General features: G+C 36.2%; 1 protein-coding gene across 5 annotated transcripts in view; it reads left to right on the top strand.

Moving 5' to 3' along the window:
* The window catches only part of MUSK (muscle associated receptor tyrosine kinase), an 82911-nt gene that overhangs the window by 31557 nt on the left and 23772 nt on the right, over window positions 1-27582 (top strand). For 3 of the 5 annotated variants that reach the window (XM_004600298.2, XM_004600296.2, XM_004600295.2), the window contains exons 6-7: window positions 17038-17162; window positions 22850-23009. In XM_004600298.2, coding sequence (XP_004600355.1) covers window positions 17038-17162; window positions 22850-23009 — 285 coding nt within the window. Of the gene's footprint in view, window positions 1-12473; window positions 12504-17037; window positions 17163-22849; window positions 23010-27582 lie in introns of all 5 variants that reach the window. The other 2 variants (XM_004600297.2, XM_004600294.2) reach the window with 1 other exon arrangement.

The raw sequence follows: 27582 nt of genomic DNA, 5'->3' as shown, positions 1-27582 counted from the left end.
ATTTCCCTGCCTCTAAAATAAGGGTAATAGTATTTTATCTTGTACATTATGAAATGATAAATTAAAATGATATATTTATAGCTCTTCACAAAAATACTTGGCACATAGTCATTATTCAAAGATTATTAATGTTTAGGGGAGCTGGAGCGATAGCACAGTGGGTAGGGCATTTGCCTTGCACACGGCTGAACCAGGGTCAACTCCCAGAATCCCATATGGTCCCCTGAGCACCACCAGGAGTAATTACTGAGTGCATGAGCCAGGAGTAACCCCTGTGCATCGCCAGGTGTGACCCACAAAAAAAAGCAAAAAAAATTTAATAATCAAAATAAAAATTAAAAAAAGGATTATTAATGTTAGTTCCACAAATAACATAACTTTTGAGCAACAGAAACTAGGATTTAAGCACTAGTAAAAAACAATTATGATTCTTCTATGTTCTTTATATTTCAGATAGAAGGAAAAAAATCCAATAGGAAAAACTGAATTTTTATTAAAAACAGTGTTGACTTTAGATCCCATCAGAAGCTTTAAATCTGGAGTGGTCCTTAAAAGTCAAATAACTCAACCCCTCATGTTGCAGAGAAGGAAATGAGACCAGAAAAATCAGTACTTTGCTGAAGTTTACAAGGTATTTAGATATCTTGGTTCCTAAGTCAGAACATCTTCCATTTCTCATTCTTATAGTTCTCCTTTCTCTACAATATGTAGATCTGTACTCTGGAACATTCCCATGATTCAGCATCAGACAAAGACCTAATATTAATCCTGACCCTACCACATACTAGTGATAGAAGCAGACAGCTTACTTAGCTTTTGCAAGTCTGTTTCCTTTTTTTGTTAAAGGGAACACTATGACTCTTATCAGAGTTCTTTTTTAAAAATTTTAAAAATTTTATTGAATCACAGTGAGATAGTTACAAGCTTTCATGTTTGAGTTACAATCTCACAATGATCAAACACCCATCCTTCCACCAGTGCACATTCCCCACCACCAATATCCCGGGTACACCCTTCCTTTCCCACCCTCCCCCTGCCTCCATGACAGACAATATTCCCCATACTCTCTCTCTACTTTTGGGTATTATGGCTTGCAACACAGACACTGAGAGGTCATCATGTTTGGTCCATTATCTACTTTCGGCATGCATCTCCCATCCCAACTGATTCCTCCAGCCATCATTTTCTTAGTGATCCCTTCTCTATTCCATCTGCCTTCTCCCCTCTGCTCATGAAGCAGGCTTCCAGCTATGGGGCAATCCTCCTGGCCCTTGTATCTACTGTCCTTGGGTGTCAGCCTCATGTGATGTTATTATATACTCCACAAATGAGTGCAGTCCCTCTAACTCTGTCCCTCTCTCTTTAAATGGACTAAGGTAGCATATGTCCAGTGTCTACATGGTGACTCTTAGATAAATATTGGCTCTTGGCTGATATTTTTCAGTTGTTTGGATTGGTAAAAAGCTGGATGACTTCTACCCAGAGAATACTACAGGCGAGGCTTCTCAAATTTCATAAATAGAATGTCAACATTACCAACTGCTCATGTGGTTTCCAAAGAACATAAATCTACACCCAATCAGCAATGCTTTGTACCTGCATTACTGGTACTTGTAAATTTAGTTTGGCCTCATTGTGAGGTTTATCTAAGGAACTCTATGAAGATGAGTTTTTACCGGAAAAAAGTTTATTTAGATTCAATCTGTCCAACCAAAAAAGAATAAAGTATGATAATATGAAAGCTCTGGCAACTTGGAACCATATCCTGAGCTTACATCATATGTTACTCATTACAAGCGGTTTGCCAAAAATATTATTGAACTTATTGATTGTTTCATCACTCAGATCTAAAGCAAACCTCAAGTGTGAAATTACTTTAAAATTATAGCGCCTGAAAGAAAAATTGGTCTTTCTTGAGAAACTCATTTTTTCCTTTCTCTAGTGTGAACTGTATAATTTGTTTTCTTTTACCTTGCTATTTTTCCTATCTGGAATGTTTCTCAGAAGCCAATTTGAAGTTTAGCCATAGTATCTGTAAAAACAAGACTGACTAAGAAGTTTCCTTTTCACCAATATTAATGTGGTGTTGTTTTGCTTAATCTATTGTTATAGCATTGGTCATATTTACTTCAAATCTATATAGGAAGAGATGAAAACTAATCTGATGAGTTAACAGAACTCATTTGGTGGGGGTGGTGGATTGAGGGGCAGAGGGGAATTTTGGTCCATGCCCAAGCGAAGTTCAAAAGTTATGTCTGGTCACCCTCAGGAGATAAAACCAGGGTCAGCTGCATTCAAGACAAGCATTTTATTAACTGCAACACTGTCTTTCCAACCCATAGATTATTGGAACTCTTAAACATCACTGCACATAAAAAGCATCCGCAGATCTTGTGAAAAGATAGAGCCTCGTGATATATTCTCCAGAGATCTGGATTTGCTAGATCTCTCTTAGTTTTTTTTAACAACTTCCCCTAAAAACCTTATTAGGTAGTCTATGAGCCACTCTGAGAAACAGTGATTTAAGAATTTCTATTTCGTATATCCTAAATGTAGATGAAGTTTTAAAGTTAAGGAGAAAACTGACTTGGCCACAGTTCATAGAATATTGGCATGCCCTTAAATTTATTGAATGTAATTCTAGTCCATGGAATGGCTAACTCTTAAGGATACAGAGGTAGACATAGTTCACTTCTAGACCATTTTTTTGAGATTAATGAAGAAGACATATAAGCAAATAATCATAATAATTAAAGTTCGATATATTTGAAGGGGCAAAAGTTTATGGTAATCGGGTCAGAGACATATCTTAATGAAGATAGCCCATAGGGTTGAAGAGATAGCTCAATGCTTTTGCATGAAGAAGGCTTGGGTTTGGTTCCAGACTACCACCAGGAGTGATTCTCAATGACAGAGCTAAGAGTAACCTCTGAGCATGAGGCCCAATAGAACTTCCACTATTGAATAGCAACTCATGGAATAGTTCCTATCACAGTGAGACAAGAAAAAGCAAAGAGGAGGGGAAATGTATTTATCATGTAAGTTGGGGCCAGTACTGACTCATAATCAGGAAAAACAGACTATACAGTTTGGAGCAGTAAATACTAGTAGTGCTCTTAAAACCAGAATGAGTTATGATTTGACTCACAGATTAACATTAAAATTATATTCTGTGATATCCTTCCTTGGACATACTTTTTTAATGGCCATTCCCACCTTTATAGTTTGGAGGTCTTTGGGCCTCTTTGGGCATCCAAAAGTCTCATCTCAAAGTCCACAGAACTTTATCCAACTTAATCCACTTTAGACAATAAGGATGTTAGGCTGTCATTTAAGATTAAGGTGCTGCTTGAGCCCAGCAAGATCTGGCACATCTGGGCCACTTCTGGTCAATACATGACTGGGTGTTACACACAAGATCATTCGACGGTGGAGATTAAACTGGGTCGGCATATGCAAGCTACAGGGCTTTTGTACTATCTCCCTGTCACAAAAAGAAATTCTTTCCTATTCAAAAAATAAAAAGAAGAAGAATGAAAACAGTGATGGGGTGGAGAGATAGTTCAAAGGATTGGAGGAAGGCCCAGCTCAATTTTGGGCACCACATGTTTCCCCAAGCACCATGCCAGGAGTAGCCCCTGAGCACCACGGGGTGTGGTTCCTATGGAGGGAAAATAGCAGTTTTTCTCTAAAATCTAGGATTGAACTAAAAACAAATGAACTTCATGGTTGCCCTTGCCTGAGGTACGCAGTAAACACTTCTTGCTCACGATCACTCTTCACCGTCCGGGTTTACAAGCTAGGAGAATGTTGCTATCTCAACGACCACAGACATGTCCCCCATCCAAGCCACTTTAGGTACAGGGACAGGCAAAGCTCCCTTGAAGACTCAGAGAAGAGAGGCTCAGAGGGCTGTGGGAGGGGCTGTGTATGTTTTAGAAAGGAGTTTGCATTCTGCTTCCTTCCAAGAGGGCGCCACAGTGGATAAACCTCTGCGGGCATCGCTCTGCTTCAAAGGGGACGGAGATGTAAACAGTGGCAGCACCCCAGCATCAGGTTTCCCTGCTTTAGCTACCAAGTCAGGAAAGAAAAACCAGTATTTACTTTGGGTTAAATTGTTATTGTCAGGTTTTCGTCTACTGATTGGAAAACCAGAGAGGAATCTGTTTGGAAACAAAGTACTGTGGAGACCTAATATGATTACTGTTCAGCCACCCTGGAGCCAATCTTTTTTTTTTTTTTTTCCTAGACAAGACCATTGAAATGACCCTTTGCAGTTCTTATCTTCTCAGGGCATCGCGGGCTCAATCATTTTCAAATAAAGTGCTGGATGAGACCAAGGTAGACTATTTAGAAAAACCAGATTCAAAAATCCAATGTTGATGGACATTAAAAAAAAATGTTTTGATGAGAGTGATTCTTCTCAGATAGCTAAAGTGAGGAATGGTTTTAAGTGGACGCATGATTTTAACACATTGGTGGTGGTGTGGGGCGGGGGGAACAAATTCAAACTGATCAATCTGGGATGCAGTTAACTAAGAGAGGTTGAAATTAAAAAATAAAATGAAGATAAAAATTTAAAGCCTCTCTTTGAAGTTGGAAAGGCAGCATTGATGAGCCAGGAAGATATTTGGAGATAGAAATAGCTGCACAGGGGCCAGAGCAATAGTGAGGTGGATAGAACATTTGCTTTGCAAGTGGCCTATCTGGGTTTGATCCCTGGTGTCCCACATGAGGATGCCAGGAGTAATTCCTGAGCCAGAAGTGACCCTTGAGCATTGCTGGGTGTAGCCCCCAAACAAAAAATACAGAAAAAAAAAGAAGAAAAGATAAAACTGTGCAAAGAAAAAAGCCTAAAAGACCACCAGTAACTAGCTATATCTGTGGTTTTATATTATTTGCTTGTAGGCAAGTATTTAATTTCTTTTTCTCAAAAATTTTATGAGAAAGGAATTGATATTTACATTTTATGTTTCAAAGAAACTGAAATTCAAAGTAGAGTGAAGATTCAAACCCAGGTCTGCCTGACTGGCTTGCTATTTGCTTGTTATAAGTGAGGGTAAGGCAATTATTCTATTGATACAATTAACTTGAGGGTTTTGTTTTGGTTTGTTTTGTGTTTGTTTGATTGGGGGGGCCACACCTGGCTGTACTCAGAGCTTACTGCGAGTTCTGCACTCCAGGATCATTCCCGGCTCTGTATCATAAGGCATGCTAGGGAAAAAAACCTGTGTTCACCATACAGAGTAACCACCTTACCTACTGTACTCTCTTTCTAACTCCAATACAATTTTTATTTCCCAGTGTCTGAGGATGTTCTTGAAAATGATTCTATAATGGTTTTCTTAGAATCATGATTTCTTAGATGCTTAGAAATTTCTTCAAGAAAATAATAGACAGTTGAATGACATGGCACTAAGAAAATAAAGTCTCCAGGAAATAGAATAGTTTTTTGGTTTTTGGTTTTTTTTTTTTTTTTTTTTTTTTGCTTTTTGAGACACACCCGGTGATGCATAGGGGTTATTCCTGGCTCTGCACTAAGGAATTACCCCTGGCCGTGCTCAGGGGACCATATGGGATGCTAGGGATTGAACCTGGGTCGGCTGCATGCAAGGCAAATGCCCTACCCACTGTATTATCACTCCAGCCCCGGGAAATAGAATAGTTTTTAAAGGGCAAAAAGCAAAGGCTGTTTATATCATTGTGATAATTTTCATATATGCTTCTTAAGAGACATGTCACACTTGTATTTTTTTTTGGCTTTTTGGGTCACACCCGGCAATGCACAGGGGTCACTCCTGGCTCTGCACTCAGGAATTACCCCTGGCGGTGCTCATGGGACCGTATGGGATGCTGGGAATCAAACCCAGGTCGGCCTCGTGCAAGGCAAACACCTTACCCGTTGTGCTATCACTCCAGCCCTAAGAGACATGTCACACTTATAAATTGGCACACATCATCTTAATTGTTAATGCTGTTTACAGTTGAATTCTTGTGATGTATTGGAAAAATCACAACTTATAATTTAAAAAGTTAATTTAGAGCAAACATAACTCAAATGGAGGAGCATTTACTACTTTTTAAGTAGTAAATTTATGAAATTTCTGATTTTCTTTTTTATTTCAAGAAATGTATACTGTACCAGAAAATGAAACTGTATTTAGACATATATTTAGATGTCTAAATACAGTTTATTTGTTTAAAACTGTCTAAATACAGTTTATATTTAAACTGTATTTAGACATAGCAAGAGTGAAACAATTATTTTCCTCCATTGGTTATGTACAAGGAGAAAATGTGACCTCTTAAAAGTTAACTTTGTCTTCCACAATAAGCCATTCTTGGTAAGCAATGAGAATAAACTCTCAATAAATTTATGTTTAGAAAAAAAAATAAGCATTATGTTATCAGCGACTTTTCTTGCACTATGTCCTTGATTTTATTAATTTAGGATTGACATGTTTTAAAATCAGATTGTTGTCTATACATGTTAATTATTGTGGTCTGTTTATGGGTTGTGTGTTTACCTTTGAGTAACGTTCACTTTACTTCTATTAATGTATTTTACCATAAATTATGTTTTATCTTATATTAATGTTGTTACCACATTCTTCTTTTGTTCAGTATTTTCCATGTCTCAGTTTTTTCCCTATGCCTCTCTGCTATTTCATAACCATTCTATTTCCTGAGAATATAGTTAGATTGTTTATAATATAGTTCTAAAGTCTATGTTTTCAGTAGGTTTTTAGATCTTTATATTTTTATGACAACTAATTTCTATTATCCTTTGTACTTACTTCTATAATCATATGTTCTGTTTATAACTGTTTCTTTTCTCTGCTTCTTTCATAAATAATTTTCATATAATGGGTTAATAATATGTTTTATTCTCCATTTTATTCCAGCCTCAAAACACTATTGATTTTGAAACGTAAATATGTAATATATTCTCAATTTTAAATGTTTGATAAAATTTCCATAATGATTACTTTTATACTTTATACATATGTACAATACTAAATTCTAACCAAGTTTAAATATGTCCAGCATCTTCTCTGGTCTCCTTAAGGCAATAATTCTTTTAAATCTAGCTTACTCAAAAGTTAATATGAATTAATGCTGTTTTATGAGAAGAATCCATTTCTCTCTATAGAATCTTTCCACAGAATACATGAGTGTCCTCAGAACACAGTGTCTTCCTTGCCCTAGAATGGATGACTTAACAAAGGATGAAGACTGGGCAAGCCTTTTTATGACCTACACTTGAAAGCTGACACAGTTGTTCTGGCACATTCTATTTGCTAGAAGTGAGTCACTACATCCAGTCCCTGACCAAGGAGAGGAATTAGACTCCACTCTTCCAAGGGAGGATTTGGGAACGTACTTTAAAATCATGAGTGTTGATTTCTTTTCCCTCTAATGTGCACCCATTACTGTATAGGTTTATAAACTAACTGGCCCTCAGATATTTTTTGAGGACCTTAAAATTTCTTTTTGCATTGCTTGATTTTCTCCCAGAGTAATCTCTCGATCACTAAGCTATTGACTCTCTTTTTTTTTTTTTTTTGCTTTTTGGGTCACACCTGACGATGCACAGGGGTTACTCCTGGCTCTGCACTCAGGAATTACCCCTGGCCGTGCTCAGGGGACCATGTGGGATGCTGGGATTTGAACCCGGGTCGGCCGCGTGCAAGGCAAACGCCCTACCCGCTGTGCTATCTCTCCAGCCCCCATATTGACTCTTTTTTAACATTCATTTTCCTGTTGTGCTTTGAAATTATGACATATTGAAGAAAATGTTATTATTTACTCTCTGAAATAATATTTTCCTTTCCAGTGATTTTTGGTGGTATTTCAGTTCCCTTATTACAAACAGGAAGTTTGAAAATAGAAATTATGGCCCTTGTTCAATTCAAGTCACCAAAATAGGAGAAAATACAGTATATATTCGGGCTACAATATATACATAACTACCTCCTTAATACCCTTTTCCAAGTAAGAAAGTTTCATCTCCTGCCATTTGTTTCAAGTAGTAAGCTTCCAAACACACCCTACCTCAGGTGGTTCATTTTCATGAAACCAAACCCTAATTCTCTTCCCCCTGTTCAAAAAAATTGTAACAGTAGCATCTCCTCTCTGTCTTGTGTGTTTCTATCCACTGTCATGTGTACTGAACTGCTTATCTTAATCTTTAACATGGTTTTGTCTTTTGAGATTAAAAAAATTGTATGTTATTTACTATTGTTATGTATGCACTTGTCCTGGAAATATACTTTTGAACTCTATTTAGTCATACTCTATTTAGCATACCTTGACATGAAAATTCAACCCAATGGAATAGGTAATAAAATTAATGTATTTATTATTATCTGAGAGATGCCAGTAGCATTGCTCTGTAAAGGTGATATTTTTACCAACCTAGAAACAAAAGTCATCAACTCCAAAGGTATTTTAAGTAACATGATTTTCAACTACTATTTACACACAAAACATACATCCACAGAGTACACAGCTTAATGATTTTCTACTTTACAAAAATAAATAATTTATAAGAAATTAATTTTGTAGCAAGATTTCTAATTAGGCACCCTAGATCCAGAATTTCTCTTAACCTTTAACTGCCATCTTTATACTACATCACTGTATCACTGTTGTCCCATTGCTCATCGATTTGCTCAAGCAGGCACCAGTAATGTCTCATTCTTTCCTATCATGGTCAGGGTCAAGGGAATGAGGCCCATTATTGTTACTGTTTTTGGCATATCGAATACACCAAGGATAACTTGCCAGGCTCTGCCGTGTGAGATTCTGTGCATGGCAGAATTTTTACACTATATACAACTCCATAATTTATTACTTATGCTGACTTGATCCTAATCATTGAGATATTAGTACCTGAAAGTTTCCTGAAATGCCCTTATAAAAGAAGTCCTTTCATATGTATCTGAATTTCTTCCTTCCATGTTTTCAGTATTAGATTACTATCAAACTTCTCCTGTACTTGCCCAAGGTAGAGTTGGCAAGATGATATTTGACTTTACCCCCCAACTTCTATTTGCTTTATTTTTTCTCTTTCTTTCTCATAATAATTCCATTAAGAGAAAGTCCCAGTGCTATCCTAAAAAGGCAAGCAACTTTCAGCCTCACTGAGAATTTAGTCTAAAATCCCTTTTATTCTCTTAGCTTAGCTCTCCTCCTCATCACACACACACAAAAAGAATGGAAGCAATGCCACAGTTATATTTTCTGTATAATTTTGTTGCTTTCTGTCCATACAGCCTCCACAGCCTTATAATTTTATGAAAGGTATCCTGCTCATTTCTACCAGGAAACTCTCTTTCCCTCTACTCATGAAGCTGGAGATTTCCTCCGAAATATACTTCTCCAGGGAACAAATTAAGTTAATTGAATAGAAAAACCTATTTTATCTTTTAGAATCAACTCATTCATACAGATAAGTGATCAAAACTGGGAAGACAGGTCTTTTTTTGCGGGAGGGAGGAAAGTGGTTTGGGTCACAGCCAGCAGTATTCCGGGGCCCTGCTGCTCAGGGATTGAATTGGGGTGAGCTGAATGCAAGGCAAGTACTTTAACCCCTGTGCTAACTTTCTGGCCTGAAGGGTAGACATATTTTAATAAGAGAGTATATAAAAATGAGTACTGGTTTCTTACAGTGACATCAGTGCTCTCATGTGATCACACAGTACCCCTGAAATATATAAGCATTTATGAATCAGAATTTCAGAGTGGTTTCAGATTTTAGATTGTTTGATATGATAGTACTGAGCTCCTTTCAAATTCAATTAAAGAAAATGATTAAAATGATATTAAAGAAAATGATAGCTATTCTATGTACCTTGGATACTAATTATATCTCAAATATTCTAATTAGAATTCCAAGAAGAGGAGTCTCCTATTCTTCATTCTTATAGTCTACTCAGCAATCCCAAGAAAGTTAAGAGAAAAAATGCAATATTAATTCAACTACTTTTAAAGCATTTTCTTTTTTCAAAAGAGATTGACCTGAACTTCAAGGGGAAAAACACAACAAAGAATGTGACTTACTTCACCTTATTACCTCCCAAGAAGATTACAAATCATATTTTGAAGATAAAACAAATACATTTCAACAAAGCACTATATGAGATTTTAGCAATTAAGTGAAAATAAAGACCATGAGGTTAAATACTTAAAAGCACTAAGTTCAGAAGTTAAGGGGTATATATGTGGTATATTTCTATAGGAAACAAGGAAACTAAAACAACAGTTTGAACTTGAAATAAAAATCTCATACACTGAATATCTGTACTCAAGATTTAAGTAATCTTTCAGGTATTTTCATAATCTTTTGTAATTTACCATAACCACAATTGTGTGTGCATGTGTATAAATATGTGTGTATATTAATACATAAGCATGTATTGATATATTTGTATAATGAGCACATCAACCCTATGTAAAAATGCAATTTCTGACAGAACTTCTAAACCTCCTTTTAGTAAAATAGCAATTTTAGACAGTTGTTCATCTTCTGAATTAGTTTATCTACAGTGGAAGAAATTGTTGTAATCTTTTGAGCATTGCACTGCTTCCTATTCTAAAACAAAACAAGTAATTGTAACAATCACAATAAAGTAAGGAACAGCAAAGGAAAATCAGCATTATTCATGAAACACATTTTAAAATTCAATCTTACAAAAAATCCTGGAGTAAAATTGAAAGGACAAACAGAATTTACCTACACTTGCTCCAGAGCCCTAAAACTGAGAAGTATAACAGAAAAAAAAATAAGAGTCTCAAAACTGAAACTTTCTGTTTTAGTGAAACAAAATTTTGGAGGTAGAGTATTTTTGGAGGCTATAGATGTATAACATTTTCAAGAAACCCCCATACTGATCTCAGCCACTCATTTATATGTATTTCAAGTTCTAACAAGCACAACTGTGCTAAGAAACAAAATATTAGTTAGAGCCCAAAGGGTCTCAAAGACAATTTTTCCAAATCTAATCTGACCCAACCGTGGAACGTCATTTCTATCTTGGGGTAGAGGTTTGTGTTACAGAGAATCCCTGAAATTCTCAAGTATCTAGATGAATAGTAACTGTATAGGGACAAACTTGTATTATAACTCATGCTTTACTGTTAGGAATGTTATATAACATGATTTTTTCTTTGTTTAGAAGTATGTTCTAAAGACAACCCCCAAATTCCATTTTTAATAATTTCAATTTAAATGCATTCATTTTCAGTCATCTTTGACTTGGATATTAATCAAACAAGAATGACTATGGTGCCACTGATAAGTTCTAGAAGGCAAAATTCAGAGTAAAATCTGAATCACAAAGTATAAGTTCACTTGAATTTAAAAGAATCAGGTCCTTCTTTTAAAAATGAGGACCTCTCACTGCATTACTAGATTAGAACAGAAGACCTGAACATTTCTGTCTCTGCACCTGATGTAAATCTAATTCTCTGACTCGTTGTCTGGAAAATGGGCTGAAAACATCAAGTTCTGTCCAATCACAGGGATAGTAAGGGTTAAATAAGGGTTAAATAAGATCATGAACAGTGGATGTGAAAATATCCACAAGCTGGAATGAACTTTGCAAATGTAATCTCATCATTAAAAGTCATAAACAATAACATTGCTATTTTATACTATAAACCAATATTGCAGTTGGCTTATCACCAATTAAAAAAAAAAAAGCTAAGCTGACACAAACCAACCAGCTTTCAAGAAAGAAAAGGAACTCTGGGAAGAATCTCTCTGTGTGTTATATTAGACATTTTGGAATACTTAACCTGATCACTGTCTTTTCGAGAATTTTTGAAAAAATTCTTAATTAACTACCCAGTTTAGATATTCTGCCTTTTTTCTTGGTAGCCTGCTTCACTGACAGCTTCTAAGAGGAAAACGCTTTGCTTCTTTCTGCTTACTGAATATGTTGATGCAAAGGACTCTCTGTTGGTGGTAGGCTCTGTTCTACACAAAACCCCTAATCCTCTGTTTACCACAACAGGAGTCTATTGCCATAGAAATGATAGCTGAGATCCCAGATTCAACATCACTGACTTCACAGCAGGGCATCCTAAGGCAAGCTACAAGGGCAGACATAATTTATCGGGATAGTAGGCAGTCTGTGGTCTTTAAAGAAAGAGTTATTGTCAAATTAAGATAAAAATGCATGAATGAGCTACGGTCTGCTGTATGCCCTGATTTATTTTCTATGTAATGCTGCCTGACTGAAAGTAAAAATTTACATTTCTTGTGTCATTGGATAATCTGCTTTGCAAAAGTCAAATGTTTCTCTTGACTTTTGGGTTTGTTGGCTTCTTATTAAAATAAGAAACAAAGTAGAATTAATCTTGCACTGTTGATGCTTTCTGGTTGAAATTTTCCTTTTTATGATGCTTGTTTTTGTTTGTATGTTTATTGTGTTTGTTCATTTGGTTTGTCTTGTTTCTATTAATAGAAGAGAGTGAACCTGAGCAAGATACTAAAGGTATTTTTTTGGCTTTATTTATGTATGATTCCACTTCATTGCTTTTCTTTACTGATCTTACCAGAAAAGTGCCATTATTTTGTGGAAGAGTAACAAAATATATATGGGGGATATTGTCATGGCATTTAGAAGTGTTAATAAATCATCGATTGTTCAGTTACATAACATATTTATTGACTATTTTCTTTTAAGATAGGGTCAACAGATAAAGTTTAGCCTTACATAGTACCCAAACTCTAAACATACAAACAAACTAAAATTACATAAATAAACAGGAGAATATAAATCATGGGCAGATTTGAATAGAAACTTGGATGAAAAAATGGGGGAGCTTAGAAATTTAAAGAGGCAAAAGATGTCAAGGTGCCAGTTTAGTTTTTTTAATTGTTATTACTTCATGAGTACAAGAAGTATTATACCAGTGCACTAAATCACACCAAATCCACCAAAATTAGGTTAATTTTAGTTGCACTCAGAAATATCTATTTAGAGGCATGTGCCTAGTAAAAAGTGACTAGAGATCAAATATATTTGGGAAAAATTCTACTAGACCAAGACAGTTTTCCCTCAAACAGAGCACATTCCATTCTCATTAACAAGAAATATGGTGTGTTTCTAGCAACATTTTGACATTTTTGGATAGAATCCATACATTCTCATATAACACTGCTTGTCTCTAGCAGAAAACTTTAGGCTGGCGTTATTTGTAACAGCATCTCTGTATCTTAGTATTTGGAATAACTTATGTGAGACTTCTGTTTCTAAACATCAGGAGGCAATAACTAAATTTAGATAAATCATTTCACCTGCTTCTAAGTAATAATTTTTATTAATTATTTTTAATTCACTCCTTTTGGTCATTGCTGGTTTGAGTGAAGTAATCTTCAAGAAAGGGAAAGTAGGAAATTATAAAAAAGAGAAAAGGAAAGGAAAGGAAAGGAAAGGAAAGGAAAGGAAAGGAAAGGAAAGGAAAGGAAAGGAAAGGAAAGGAAAGGAAAGGAAAGGAAAGGAAAGGAAAGGAAAGGAAAGGAAAGGAAAGGAAAGGAAAATCCATGTGAGCTGATTGTATGCATTGACATAATTGCTCAGAGAGAGAATTTATAAGGGACTCGTGTTCCTCTGGTCCTGTTTCCTTACCAAGAAAAGAAAACTAATTCATCTCAAGCCAAACTGCTCACTAATTTTGGTCAATATGGACTCCCTGCCCGCTGGACTTTTTGTTATATCACCAGTGCAATAATGTGAAATAAATCTCTTTATTACTAATTAGGTCCCCCATTAAAATACCAAACAATAAGATGACTATGTATCTGAAAGTGCTGTGACAAACAGAAGGGAAGAAAAAGAGTGGGGGTGTTGTGACATGGTTGTTACTAAGGATTTTGGAATCACTACTTGCTTGAACCTAATGAAGTTCTCAATCTGCAGTTGAACTTATGAAGTTCTCAATCTGCAGTTAGTACTGCAAATATGTTCCAAATAAATGAAAGCCCCAAACTCATGAATAGGTCCTCTGACAGAAAACCAGGGATAAATATATCACTTCTATTTCCGGTGTTACAGATGAACAATAACTTACCTGTCCACAAGAAAGTAAGGAGGGACTGGAGCGATAGCACAGCGGGTAGGGTGTTTGCCTTGCACGTGGCCAACCCGGGTTCGATTTCCAGCATCCCATATGGTCCCCCAGAACAGCCAGGAGTAATTCCTGAGTCTGTAGAGCCAGGAGTGACCCCTGTGCATTGCCGGGTGTGACCCAAAAAGCAAAAAAAAAAAAAAAATGAAAGTAAGGGGACAGAGTCCAGAACAAATGAAGGATTACAGATAATAGTTTATGCAGAAAAAAGAGTTAGATCATCTTTCCTTTTTAAAAGTTGACATCAAAATAATTGTAAATATTTTTCAAATTGCTAAGTAGTTTGGTGTCTCATTAAACAAGTTAGTTGTTTATATGACAAAAACATTTTTATATTTTTTTCATGAAAAATAAAAAGCAAAATAGGGATATTCAATGTATATTCAACAAGAAAATTTGATGACATAGAATACATTTTCTAGATCTAGAACATATTTTCCATTTGTGACTACTGCTAAATGGAATTTAGTGTTGAATTATGCGTAAGCTTATGATTACAGATACGTTATTATCCATAAAGATTAGTCTGAGTTATTTTTCAAATTACAACTGGTTCTATTGTTTTCAACATTTGCTAAACATGTCTTAATTTCTTTCCTCATCTCTTTACCTTCATGCTTGGAAGAAGTAACAAATAATTATAAGTATACAAATATATGACTTATTGCTCATGGGCTGAATTAAAAATAATGTTTTCTATTCCTTCATCTGAGAACTGGACTAACATAACTTCTGTTTTATTTACTCTCCCCCACCCCAGCCCTTCCCACTCTTTCTCTTTCACTGTAAATTATAGGAAGAAGAAAGCTGACCTGGGTAATATAATTTATGTAAATTAACCCAAACCTTCATTTGCAGGGTAACTAAAAAAAATGGTGACTCAGAGAGTCTGGGATACACAAAACATGCATATGTCTCTTTCTAATTTCAACAAGCAGAGAAAACTCATTCACTGAACAAATATTTGTGAAGTTTCTACCATATACCATGCAAACTCTGCCTTTGAACTACTTATATTCCAGAAGGAAAGACTTTTAAAAAATAATTATAATAACATCATGCTAAGTACTATAAAGAATCATAAGCAAGACTAAGAATGGCAACTGTATTGTAATTTTAAAAAAATCTGAGTGGAAACACACAAGACATTTTCAGACTTCCTTCAAGGGATAAGACTAGTTAGAAACTGTCTTTCAATTTTGATAAAAGAGGTAAGTTTAGCTTTTGACAAGACTATGGTTGCTCAAGAGAGTTCAAATTTCTGGCTTTTTTTCTCTTAAAGTAACTAAATTTAATGGAAACCATAGTCAACCACAGGTACATTTGGCCCCTTGGAGAAAGCCAATAGTTTGCCAGCAAAATCTCATACTCATGAAGCTACTTCTTTATGAACATTCCTTTGCCCTCCAATCAACCCCCAAAAGGTTCTGATAAGGAATGAATCAGTATATTATGAAATAAATTTAAGATATGGAATTCTAGGGTGATGATGATTTAATTTTCTATCTGATATTATAATTGGCCACGTTGTACACTCTGAATCTTCAGAGTGCAACGATGTGCCCAGATGCAACTCTTGTCTACTTGAGAAATGTAGAATTTTCAATAGGGACAGCAGGTGTCAAGTCTCGAACACTTGCTTCAGTTTCATCAAACATATTTGTAATTTATTATTTTCCATTTCACCTTTGAACCTTGTTTGCTAGGATCTCAAATTCTCTTTTTCTTCTGTTTTATCTCTTTATGGTTTTGATTTTGGGCCACACCTGGTGGTGCGCAGGAGCTACTCCTGACTCTGCACTCAGGAATTACTCAAGGGACCATACGAGATGGTGGGAGTTTAACCCAGGTTGGCCATATGCAAGGCAAACATCCTACCTGCTGTACTATTACTCCAGCCCCTCACTCTCTTCTTTGCCCTTACCACCAAGTCAGTCTCCATAATTCGAGAGTCAAGTGCAAATAACAGGATAGGGTCCCCAATTCTTGGTATTAGACATTACAGACATATATTTGGTTTGCCGAGAATTTATAGTTTACTGGGGAAAGCAGACAGTAAGCAAAAAAAAAAATTTCAGAAAGTAAGATCTGTAAAGATAAAGAAAGTGATAAAAGTTTGATGATTAAGTAGGACCACTCTGAGAAAAAGCCATTTAAATAGAGTTTGAAGACACCTTGAACTTGCTGTTTGAAGAACTAAGGGATAGATGCTTTAGGTACAGTCAAGCTCTCATCTCATATGGACGAGAACAAACTTGGCATTTCCTGCAGTGGTGAAGGTCACAGGCTTAGTGGATGCAAGGTCAGGGTATGGTGTAGGATGTTGTTCTTAAGACAAAGGGAATATTTGAAAGGTTTTATATGAGACTATAACTCAATTTTCTTCCTTTTCTTTCTTTCTTTCTTTCTTTCTTTCTTTCTTTCTTTCTTTCTTTCTTTCTTTCTTTCTTTCTTTCTTTCTTTCTTTCTTTCTTTCTTTCTTTCTTTCTTTCTTTCTTTTCCTTCCTTCCTTCCTTCCTTCCTTCCTTCCTTTCTTTCTTTCTTTCTTTCTTTCTTTCTTTCTTTCTTTCTTTCTTTCTTTCTTTCTTTCTTTCTTTTTTTCTCTTTTTTTCTCTTTCCCTCCCTCCCTCCTTTCTTCCCTCCCTCCCTTCCTTCCTTTCTTCCTTCCTTCCTTCCTTCCTTCCTTCCTTCCTTCCTTCCTTCCTTCCTTCCTTCCTTCCTTCCTTCCTTCCTTCCTTCCTTCCTTCCTCCTTCCTTCCTTCCTTCCTTTCTTCCTTCCTTCCTTTTCTCTTCCTTCTCTTTCTCTCTCTCTTTCTTTCTCTTTCTCTTTTTTCTTTCTTTCTTTTTTACTTTCCGTCCAATAGAAAGAGTCATTTACCACTTCTCTTTTCCTAACAGTTTTTGCAAGAATCCTGCGAGCTCCTGAATCCCACAATGTCACCTTTGGCTCCTTTGTGACGCTACGTTGTACAGCAACAGGCATCCCTGTCCCCACCGTCACCTGGATTGAAAATGGAATTGCTGTGAGTACCATCTGTATGGGGTCACATCCGGGGATGTGACCATTGTTGATGAAATTCAAGAATAGACCATAGAGCTATAGAGTTACATTGGTCTCAGTCATTGGTTCTCTATTGCACCGCCATTTTGCAGAGTCTTTGCACCAAAGATCAAAGATTGTGCATGCTGCATGCAAGGCATGAATTTACCACTGAGTCACATCCCTGGTCCTGTAGCTTTTTTCCTTTTCTTTTTCCTATTTCTTCTTTTTCTTTTGGTTTTTGGCTCATATTTAGCATGCTCAAGATTTACTCCTGGCTCTGTGCTCAGGATCACTCCTGGCAGGCTCGGGATACCATATAGGTTGCCACAGCTTGACCTTTGCTTGACTGTTGCAAGGCAAATACCCCACCCCGTTGTACTATCCATCCGGCCAAGTTTTTCACTTTAAATGATAAGTCTTCTCTTTATGCTGAACCATGTTTCTTTTTTGAAGGTATCGCTTTTTGTGTTTCAACTTACTTTTAAGATTATTGCATTTACTTTAAAATGTAATTGGTCTATACTTTTAATGGGCTCTTATTTTTCATAAGGTTTAAGTGTAAGATTTAGTTAACAATATTATGTCAGTCTTACATAATTAGTTGACACATTTACATTAAAAATACAGAACTGGAGATCAGATGCAAATCTCTTTTAAACTTAGGCACATTTCCTCTACTGTACTGTTAATTACTGCATCTCATCTTCTTTATTAGATTTTTGTGTAAAATTATCTTTAAAACTACAGTAATTTTAATCTGTATGCTATATCATATTTCTATGTAATGGGACAGAAGAGGGTCTACTTAGTTTAATAAATTTTACTCAAGCTCTAATTATTACCATAAATGTCCACTAAAGGAACACTGTACAGAAAGTCTCATAAGTTTTATCTGCACAAAACTCTATAGACAGATACCCCTATCTGCTGCTATGTGCATATAGAAAGTCTCCTAAAATCTCCCATTCCCCTTACTACTGACATTGAATGCAATAGTGCCATAGAACATTTGCAACTTGCTAGATTATTTTGTCTTATAATGTTTTTTCTTTTGGGGTCACACCTGGTGATGCTAAAGTTACTTTTGACTTTTACTCAGGAATTACTCCTGGCAGTGCTCCAGGGACCCTACGGGATGATAGGGATAGAGTCTGGGTCAGCCACATGCAAAGCAAATGCCCCAATTGCTCCGGGTCCCACAGAAAAGTTTTGCTTTTTTTTTTTGTATTTGTGCAAAACCAAAATTTTAATAATTTTTTATTAGAATTTTTGATCTTATCTAATTGTCTACCATTAACCTTCTTAAAATATAGTAGCACTGCACTGTAGCACTGTTGTCCCGCTGTTCATGGATTTGCTAGAGCAGGCACCAGTAATGTCTCCGTTGTGAGACTTGTTATTACTGTTTTTGGCATATGGAATATGCCACAGGTAGCTTTCCAGGCTCTGCTGTGCAGGCGGGACACTCTCAGTAGCTTGCCAGGCTCTCCGAGAGAGACGGAGGAATAGAACCCAGGTTGGCCTCGTGCAAGACAAACGCCCTACCCGCTGTGATTAAAGTCAAATTGTACTTCATAGAATAAGACTGTGTAGAAAGTGAGGATAATTATGATGCAAATGCCCCTGATCAGCAGACGTGAGTTGGGGGTAGTTCATTCACCTTTCAGAAGCTGATTCCAAGTCTATAATGACAGAGTTGTCAAGAGGCTGAAGGAAATGCTCTCTTACAGGACATCAGGATAACAACAATTCTATAATTTTATTATGTCCTAATAAAGTAACTTGTAGTCTCCATTCTTGAGCTCTAAATTTCAAGAGTCATTTAAAATTTGAATCCTACTTGGCAACATCTTTAGTGACTATTTTGTGGAAGCTATGTAATTTTTTTTTAGCTTCTCAAGGTAATGGAAAGATATGTCCCAAGAAAACTGGAGCTTGATGATATGACTTCACTAATTTTATTACTCTGTATAAACAGTAATGAAGAAAATGGAAAAACAAATGCTTCAAGAATTCAGTGTTTTCAAAATGCTCGTGTGAGCTAGAACTGGAAAGTACATAAGTATGTTCAGTTCAAGAGTAATAAATCAGATGGTTTGTGTTAATTTAGGCCTACTGAGACCCTAACTCGGTTATTCAAGCTGTGATTCTCAAAAAAAAAGAGAAAGGAATAAAGGAACAAAAACAAAAAAAAATAGAAGGCAAATAGATCCATTGCCTTAGATTTTAAAACAGAAATGAAACAAAGCAACAGTAATTTTCCTCCAAGGAGAAAACAAAAGTGGGTATGCAGTTCTTATGGTCAGAGACAGTGTCGCTCTTACAGCCAAGTTCTGTTCTTGATAATATTGCCAAGGTCCAAATCAAGATGACTTTGCCCATGCTGACGCAAATCACAGGAAATGAAGGCAATTTCGGGCATTTAGATGTTGTAAAAGTAGCAAACCAGAAAAGTCTATTGAGGAGAAGAGGGAGGAGACCACAGCTCTGATCTCCATGAGGGAGGACAAAGTGGAGATGAATGCAGTTGGAAACTAGTTGGCACAGATGGAAACAGTTCAAACTCGGACTTTTCACTCACGACAAGTTAGTGGACTAACTTCACAAATTTATTGCTAAATACAACCAATTCCCTGAAAAGACGCGTATTTTCCTTCTCTCCTTGCCTGTGAGCATGACAGTGAACTGAAGCCTTAAACAGAGCTGAAGAATGGAAAAACAACAAGCAATAGTACCAACGTGATTAAGAAATATTTTGCTTTCTTTTATGGAAAGGTTGTTTTTTTATGAAAAGGTTGTTGCATTTGTTTATGAGAATGTATAAACTTAGATAAACTTCAGAGTGAATAGCATTTCTTTTGCATAGAAAGAGTTGAAATAGAATATTCTTATATTAGTGTGATTGAATTTGCATAAAGTTATGCTAATTCTATCACAAATTTGACCTCCAACTAAAAGTTTAGAAAATCATAATTTTTTGTCCAATAAACGTTGTTTATAAAATGTGTTAGTTGAATTATTTTAAGGAAAATTTCATAAAACAAATACCTAAGTCATAGTTTCTTAAAGGGAGAGTTAGCTATGTTTTATACATACCTTTAGGAGATAGTAATTATGGTTTGAAGTATATAATCTTTAGAGTTATCTTGTCTTTCTAGATAGAGAAGCTAAAATAATAACATATATCAAGTTTTGGGCTGGAGCGATAGCGCAGCCAATAGGGCGTTTGCCTTGCACGCTACTGACCCAGGTTGGATTCCTCTGCCCCTCTCAGAGAGCCCGGGAAACTACCGAGAGTATCTTGCCCTCACAGCATAGCCTGGCAAGCTACCCATGGTAGGTTCAATTTGCCAAAAACAGTAATAACAAGTCTCACAATGGAGATGTTATTGGTACCCACTCGAGCAAATCGGGATGACAGTGACAGTGATATCAAGTTTTATGTGGAATCTTTTAGTAACCATGTTGAGAGAGGTCAAATTTATTGCTACATTGATAAAAAGCAATATGATCAATTTCAATCTATTATTTATTTTTCTATGATACACATGAATAATGCTAAGAAGTTTCCCTGTGTTAAGGTCAAATCTTATTGGAATTATAATTAAGAGATTATCCACAATTGGGACTAAGTCTTTTAAGAAAACACTCTTTATGTACTAGTAACATATTACACAGGTCTATACTATTTTGCCAGTTTCAAAAGCTTTGATATACACTGTATCTTAGATAATAATTATAATGCCGATTTGAAAACTGCAAGTCTATACCTTTCTTTTTTGAGGCCATTATCTCAAAAATAATATAGCCCACAGAGCAGAGAGTAGCTTGTCCTCAGTTTAGTCTGTCTGTGTCTCTTGGGCATATTAACATTTTGTTGTGGTCGTGGGGGCTATTACCAGTACTTAAGAGCAAGTTTCCAGCTTATGGATGGAAACTAGTAGGATATGTACAAAAGAAAAGACAAAGAGTGCCAGGTATTGAACTCTGGACCTTGCATATGCAAGGTCTGTGCTTTGACCTATGAGGCATATCCCCTGTCCAAGAAAATATGGTAGAGTACCAGGTATAATCAACTCAAGCAATTATTCAATTTTGCCTATAGACACCGTGGTTAAAGGTCATAGCAATAATCTGAAATATCCTGAAATCCCTTTAATATTTTAAATCTGAGAAGCAAAAAGATCACAATGAAGGGCGAAGAGTTGTTTTATTTTAGATCATCCAAAATACTAAACTGTTGGTTGAGGATGATCCATGAAGAAAGAAAAACAAATTCAAGCTATGACTAACAAGACCTGCTGTGCATGAGTCACAAATTGAATCAAGCAAAACCTTCAGAAGCAAAAAGGAAAAGCACTGAGGAGCCACAATGGAATCAAGCATTGCGCCTCCTCACTTCTTGGATTTTTGGATGAACTATTTCAACACATGGATGAAGTCCAAGAGAAGAGTGATCATACAGTTTAAAGTTTGCTTCTCTTTCCTACCAAGAATGTTTTCAGTGACCTTGAGGAGGTGTTTAAAAGTAACTTAGGTGTGAACATGAAAATAGTGTGAGTCCAATTAGCATTTGTAGGATTACTGATTTCTAAGTTTTCTCCAAGGACTGTAGAAATCTTTCTTCAAGGAGGGAACTACTTTGGAACGGAGGACAACTGCTTGACAGATACACTTATGCAAACTGGAAAGGTACTATATTTATAAGCAAAATATCCATGCAGTATAAAGTATGTTGACCAAGCATGGAGACTGCAAATCTATAGCCTTTTTTTTTCCTCACTCTGACTTGCTAGTGAGAGCCTAAAATGTGTTTCAAATTATGCAGTTCTTCCGATCTAACTTGAACACATAAATTCATAACAACTTGCACTTCTAGATAAATATGATATAATCAATTTCAATCCCCATCTGAGTACATGCCTTTTCAAGATATTTTACTCTTGACCTTGTCAATTTCTCATAAGCTGCTTATCAGGGGGAAATACCACAATATTTAATCTGATCTGGGAAATTTTTCCAGTTGAAGTAGATGCTCACAAAAGTCAGTTTTTATCTTATGGATGGAAACTCGTAGGATATGTACAAAATAAAAAGACAAATAAGATAACTGGACAAAATAGTATGCCTCATTTCGACAGAGTGTAGTTGGAAAAATTGGACTATGGTATATCAGTCTCTTGTAGGCTAGCTCTGGCTTAGTCAAGGTCATATTTTTAAGAATCTTACATGTCTCTGTTTTTCTAAAACATTATAACTTCTATCTAAATTCTTGAAGTAAGAGCTACAAAGCCCTATCGCGCAGTCATACACATAGAGAAGGAAACATTTGGGCTGTTTTTTGAGGGGGGGTGTTGTTTTTAATTTATTTTTTACACCCAGCTGTGTCCAGGACTTAATCCTGGCTCTAGCTCAGGAATCACTATTGGTGGTCCTCAGGGGACCATATTTGATAATGGGGATCAAATGTAGGCTGGCTACATTCAAGGTAAGCATCCTACCCACTATACTGTCTCTCCAGCCCCATGAGGAGGGCTAGTTTTGTGATATACTAGCTATAACAGAACACATCTCCATAATCCTAATTCTTTTCCTTTCAGGTCTACTGATGCAGCATATTAGAAAATACTTGACCTAATCCTATATTGTGATCCTTTCCTCCACTAGGTTTCTTCTGGGTCCATTCAAGAAAGCGTAAAAGACCGAGTTATTGACTCAAGACTGCAGCTCTTTATCACCAAGCCAGGACTGTACACATGTATAGCTACAAATAAGCATGGAGAAAAATTCACTACTGCAAAGGCAGCAGCCACCATCAGCATAGCAGGTAAGATGGATTTTGATGTTTATTTTGCTCTAGTAAAGAGTTGCATTGATTGTCATAATGTCTTTCATTGGGAATGGTGATGATATCTTATTTCAAGTCCCTTAGGCTAATTCCTTCTCCAAGGGTACAATCTGGAGGTTGACCTAGGTATTGATTTTGTTTGACTTGTTGCCTAAAAATGAATCAATCCTCAAGGCCTACCCAAATGCACAAGAGCATTTTATCTCTTTTTCTTTTCTTTTTCCTTTCCTCCTTTCTTTTATCTTTCTTTATTTTCTCTTTTCCATTCCTTTTTTTTCATTTATTCTCCTCATCCTCTTTCATTCTTCCACTCACTTTTCTTTTTTGAGTTAAAACTTTTCAAAACTCTCTAAGGAAACATAGGCAGATGCTTAAAACATGTTTGTGCCAATCTCTGTATGGCTGTTTATTAATCTTAAGTGCATTTTTAATTTATAGATATGTGATCCACCTTGTGGTCCTTTTTTCCTGTTTCATATAAGTGACTGCAGGATATAAGGTATTCTCAAGGAAAAGAGCTGACACGTGGATTTCTAGGATATCTGTGTTGATTTATAAAGGTTAAAGGTTTATTTTTAAGATGTGAATGTCCCAGTAGCTTCTGAGAACATTTGTGGAATTCCTAGAGATGGAAATCAACCCTGTCTCAGGAAATGCCAAGCATGTTATATTCATGGTGTGCCTATCGCCGAACAGTCAGCAGAGACATGCTTGGCCTCACTTTTAAGGACATGCAGTGGTAGAACCTCTGCTGATGGCTAGTTCCCCAGAACCTGTTGTTTTGGGGGACACTTCTTTGATATATCCCAACAGGAAATTTTCTAGGAGAGTTTGTTATTTTTAATAGGAGATTAATGAAACCACAGAGAAATTCAGAGGGAGGCCTGAGCAAGGGTGATTCTCTAAGACATGGTGATGAATGAAAAAAAAAAATAGATTCCAAAACTAAGGATCTCTTCTTGGTGTCTTCTCCACAAATATATCTTTATAGTATCTTGAAACATGAGTTATTCTAGAATTTCCACTAATGGAAAATAATTTCTGCTAGAGAATGGCAAGAATTCCAAAAGTAAATACAAACTGATTTAAGAAGAAATAATAAAATTATTACCAGCTATATAGCCTCTGTTGTTTATAGAGTACTCCTACATGATTTATTAAATACACTGTATATAAGGCATTGTGTTAGGTAAAGGATAAAAATTAATTAATAAATGATATAATAAGCAATGAAATGTCTGCCTTGTTTCATGACATAAGGTGTGTCCTCATGCAAAAGCATAGATAAAGCACAACAGGCGAAACAGAGAGGAAGAGTTGAAGGGAATTCTTGGGAAAGAGGCACCTTTTGAACAGGAGACATAAATATGAAATTAAAAGTTTGAAGTACATTCAGAAAATAGAAGGATATAAGTAAGGCTAGAACATGGTGGTAACTGAAAATGGAAAGAGGAAAGAAAAATTGGAAATGTGATCTGGTTATTGAGAACCCCAGAATAGGTAGTAGTTTTCAATAAAAGGAAAATCATTTAACTGTTTTAGAGGATTCATATATCCTCTAAAGGATATATAGAGGTCAGATGTATCATTTATCAAATGAATAGATGTTGGATGTCAAAAGGTTAAGAGACATGGAAAACAGGCAGGAGGTTATTTCAAAAGTCTATAAAGCAATGAAGATCTGAACAATACCAGCAATTCCTGTAATGTGAAAGTAAATGGTTCATGGGATGTAATAGGATAGAAGTGATAAGATTTAAAATTGCTTGAATGTGACTACAGTAGTAGAAGAGTTGATTTTTGAGAAAGGAATTGATTTTTGAGAAAAGATTGTAGGATGGTGGGGGGGGCAAAATTATAAGATGAGAAGTTTCAGGATATAATTACAATGCAGGTCTGTCTGTCTCCATCTGGTCTGTCTCTGGTAAAGCTGAAATTGTGATCTCATCTCTTGTCTTGTTAAGACACAATAGATGTCCCTGGCTGCATTTCTCTCCCCAACCACCACCACCAGCAGCAGCAATAATTCTATAATAGTGCAGACTTCTTTATCTTAGCTAGTTTCTTTTACAAGCCCCTCTAAGAGCCACCTCCAGTCTCTTAGAGTTAAGTCACTGTCTCTGCCTACTAAGAAGTATTTATTGATTTCCAACAGCTTCTTCTTTATTCCTCCTGGGGCTTAAAGAAATTTGTGAATCATTTTCAAATTATACAAAATTCAAGAGCCATTCACAACTCTAGGTCAGTTCAGATGTCTACTCAGCCATGTCTGCTGATAGTGCGGTGGATAGGGCATTCCCCTTGCACACGGCTGACCCGGATTCAATTCCTCCACACCTCTCAGAGAGCATGGCAAGCTACTGAGAGTATCCCTCCCACATGGCAGAGCCTGGCAAGCTACCCATGGCGTATTCGATATGCCAAAAACAGTAACAACAAGTCTCACAATGGAGACGTTACTGGTGCCTGCTAGAGCAAATTGATGAGGAACGGGATGGCAGTGATAGTGACAGTGACTCAGCCATGTCATGGTACCATTTTATTGTAATGTGGTCGTCCATGTCAGGGAAAGGCTGCTCTACAATTTTCTATGTCAAGGCTACCAGAAAAGAAGAAAAAGTCCCTTTGCTTTTAACTTCCTCCTGAGTTTATCAATAATTTTTTTCTTGTAGGATTTTGGTACATAGAAAGGAATTTATAAAATGTGTATCTGAGTTTTTAATTCTTATGCTTTCCTGCTATCCACATTTTAAGTACAGGGATGGGTGGAAGGACAGTGGCACTATGACCAATTAAAAGGAAAACCTAATAAAATATTTATGTTTATCTGCCCACAAAAGTATAGTTCTCACATGGATATAATTTAAAAAAACTGAAGTAACTAGAATGTGTGATTACCACCATTCTATATATATATGTACATATATATATATATATATTAGTCCTTAATCCCTATTCTATATTAAATGAGAGTCTAATCTAATTCTATTAACCTATGGAATACACCAATGAGGCAACTATAACCATAATATAATAATGGTAACTTTTGATGGCATGAGGAACTTAAAGACGTGACAGGTACAAAGAAATGCAATGTCCTAAGATGCATGGAGAAGTAGTCTTAATCAAGACTACCTAATTAATTAAGTAGGTTAATCTTAGTTTATTCTGTTGAAAACATAGCAGTGGTAGGATGGGGTTAATTAGAAGCATCCCAAAGAAAGTTGCTATAGAATCTGCATGAAGAGCATGAAGAACATGGGAACAATGCATGAGTCAGCATGTAGCCTCAGAGATGGCTTGAAATCTGTAGCAGCTTAGATGCAGCAAAGAAGCAACAGTCTTAGAAGGGGTACTGATATTATAAAACAGAAACCAAAAACAAACAAAAACCCTGTAGGACCATTTTGATCACTTATCTTTTTTTCCCTGTTGAGGCTCACTGACTTATTAGAAATCTTGAAGCTTTCCTACTTTTCTTTAAAAGTTTCCCAAGCATATCTAATAAAATTATCTCATGAATACAATGGAATAAGATCTCTGAACTTCATGAGCCATCTGCCTCTTCTTCATTCTTTCTTGTTTTTCAATTAAACCTGCTAGATTTCATGAAGATTTATTGGCCATAATTAATAGAAATGACCTCTCAATTCTCAACTAGAATATCTGAACCAATGTTAGAACATCTCTAAAGGGAAGTTAGGACACTCTGGTGAAAACGGGATTCTTGGAGTCACAGTGATTCAAAATTATTTCAATTTGTCATGATCTTATCATCTCCATATAGTTGAAAATCTGGGTATGTACCTTTATTTCCATTCCTGATTTTAGCCTTTCTCTGTTTGGCTTCTGAGACATTCACCTCATCTGACTCAGACATGATGCCTTCAATGGTCATTCTGGCAATACTTTCTTATTCAAAATATCCCAAAACCCCCTTTTCCACATTTGAGCAATCACTATCCTTTCTCAGCCCCCCTTGTCACATTCCTCATGCTTCTCTTTGAAGCTTTTGCTCCATCTGTTTATTTACTCATCCCAGCAGGAAAACTGGAAATGGAAAAATCTGGTCCAGTGTTTAGGATTATATCTAATGATGTTTCTAGTGTTTTAAGGGCCACAGCAACAAAAAAGTAAACTCATGCCCCATTTTCTCAAAACTCTTCCATGTGTAAGTTCCTATCTTTATGCATTGTTTGAGAAATGTGATATGACTCTTTCAGCTCATTTGCATTTGCTGTTAGTCATCAAAAGCAATCAGAAAAAGTTCTGGAACTTTTCCCTATAAACCGGAAAGTTGTATTTCCCTTCCAGTCACAACCCTAAAAGACTCAAGTTGCAATTTAAGCTCACCAGGATGCCAGGTATTTGGCAAGACGCCTTTCCTTTGTCACCAGAACCCTTGGCCCTGTGGCAGAGACCTGCAAGAAAATTCACGATTCCTTAATAACTGGTACGGATCCAGAGGACAGCAGAGTAGAACAAGGATCGATTCTATTAAACATTAGCAGAATGTATGCCTTACTTCTCAAGCTCTTCTGAAAAACGGAAA

The sequence above is a fragment of the Sorex araneus genome, chromosome 1 (assembly GCF_027595985.1).
Source record: "Sorex araneus isolate mSorAra2 chromosome 1, mSorAra2.pri, whole genome shotgun sequence".
NCBI classification, from domain to species: domain Eukaryota; kingdom Metazoa; phylum Chordata; class Mammalia; order Eulipotyphla; family Soricidae; genus Sorex; species Sorex araneus.
This window is presented reverse-complemented; position numbering and strand designations above follow the sequence as displayed.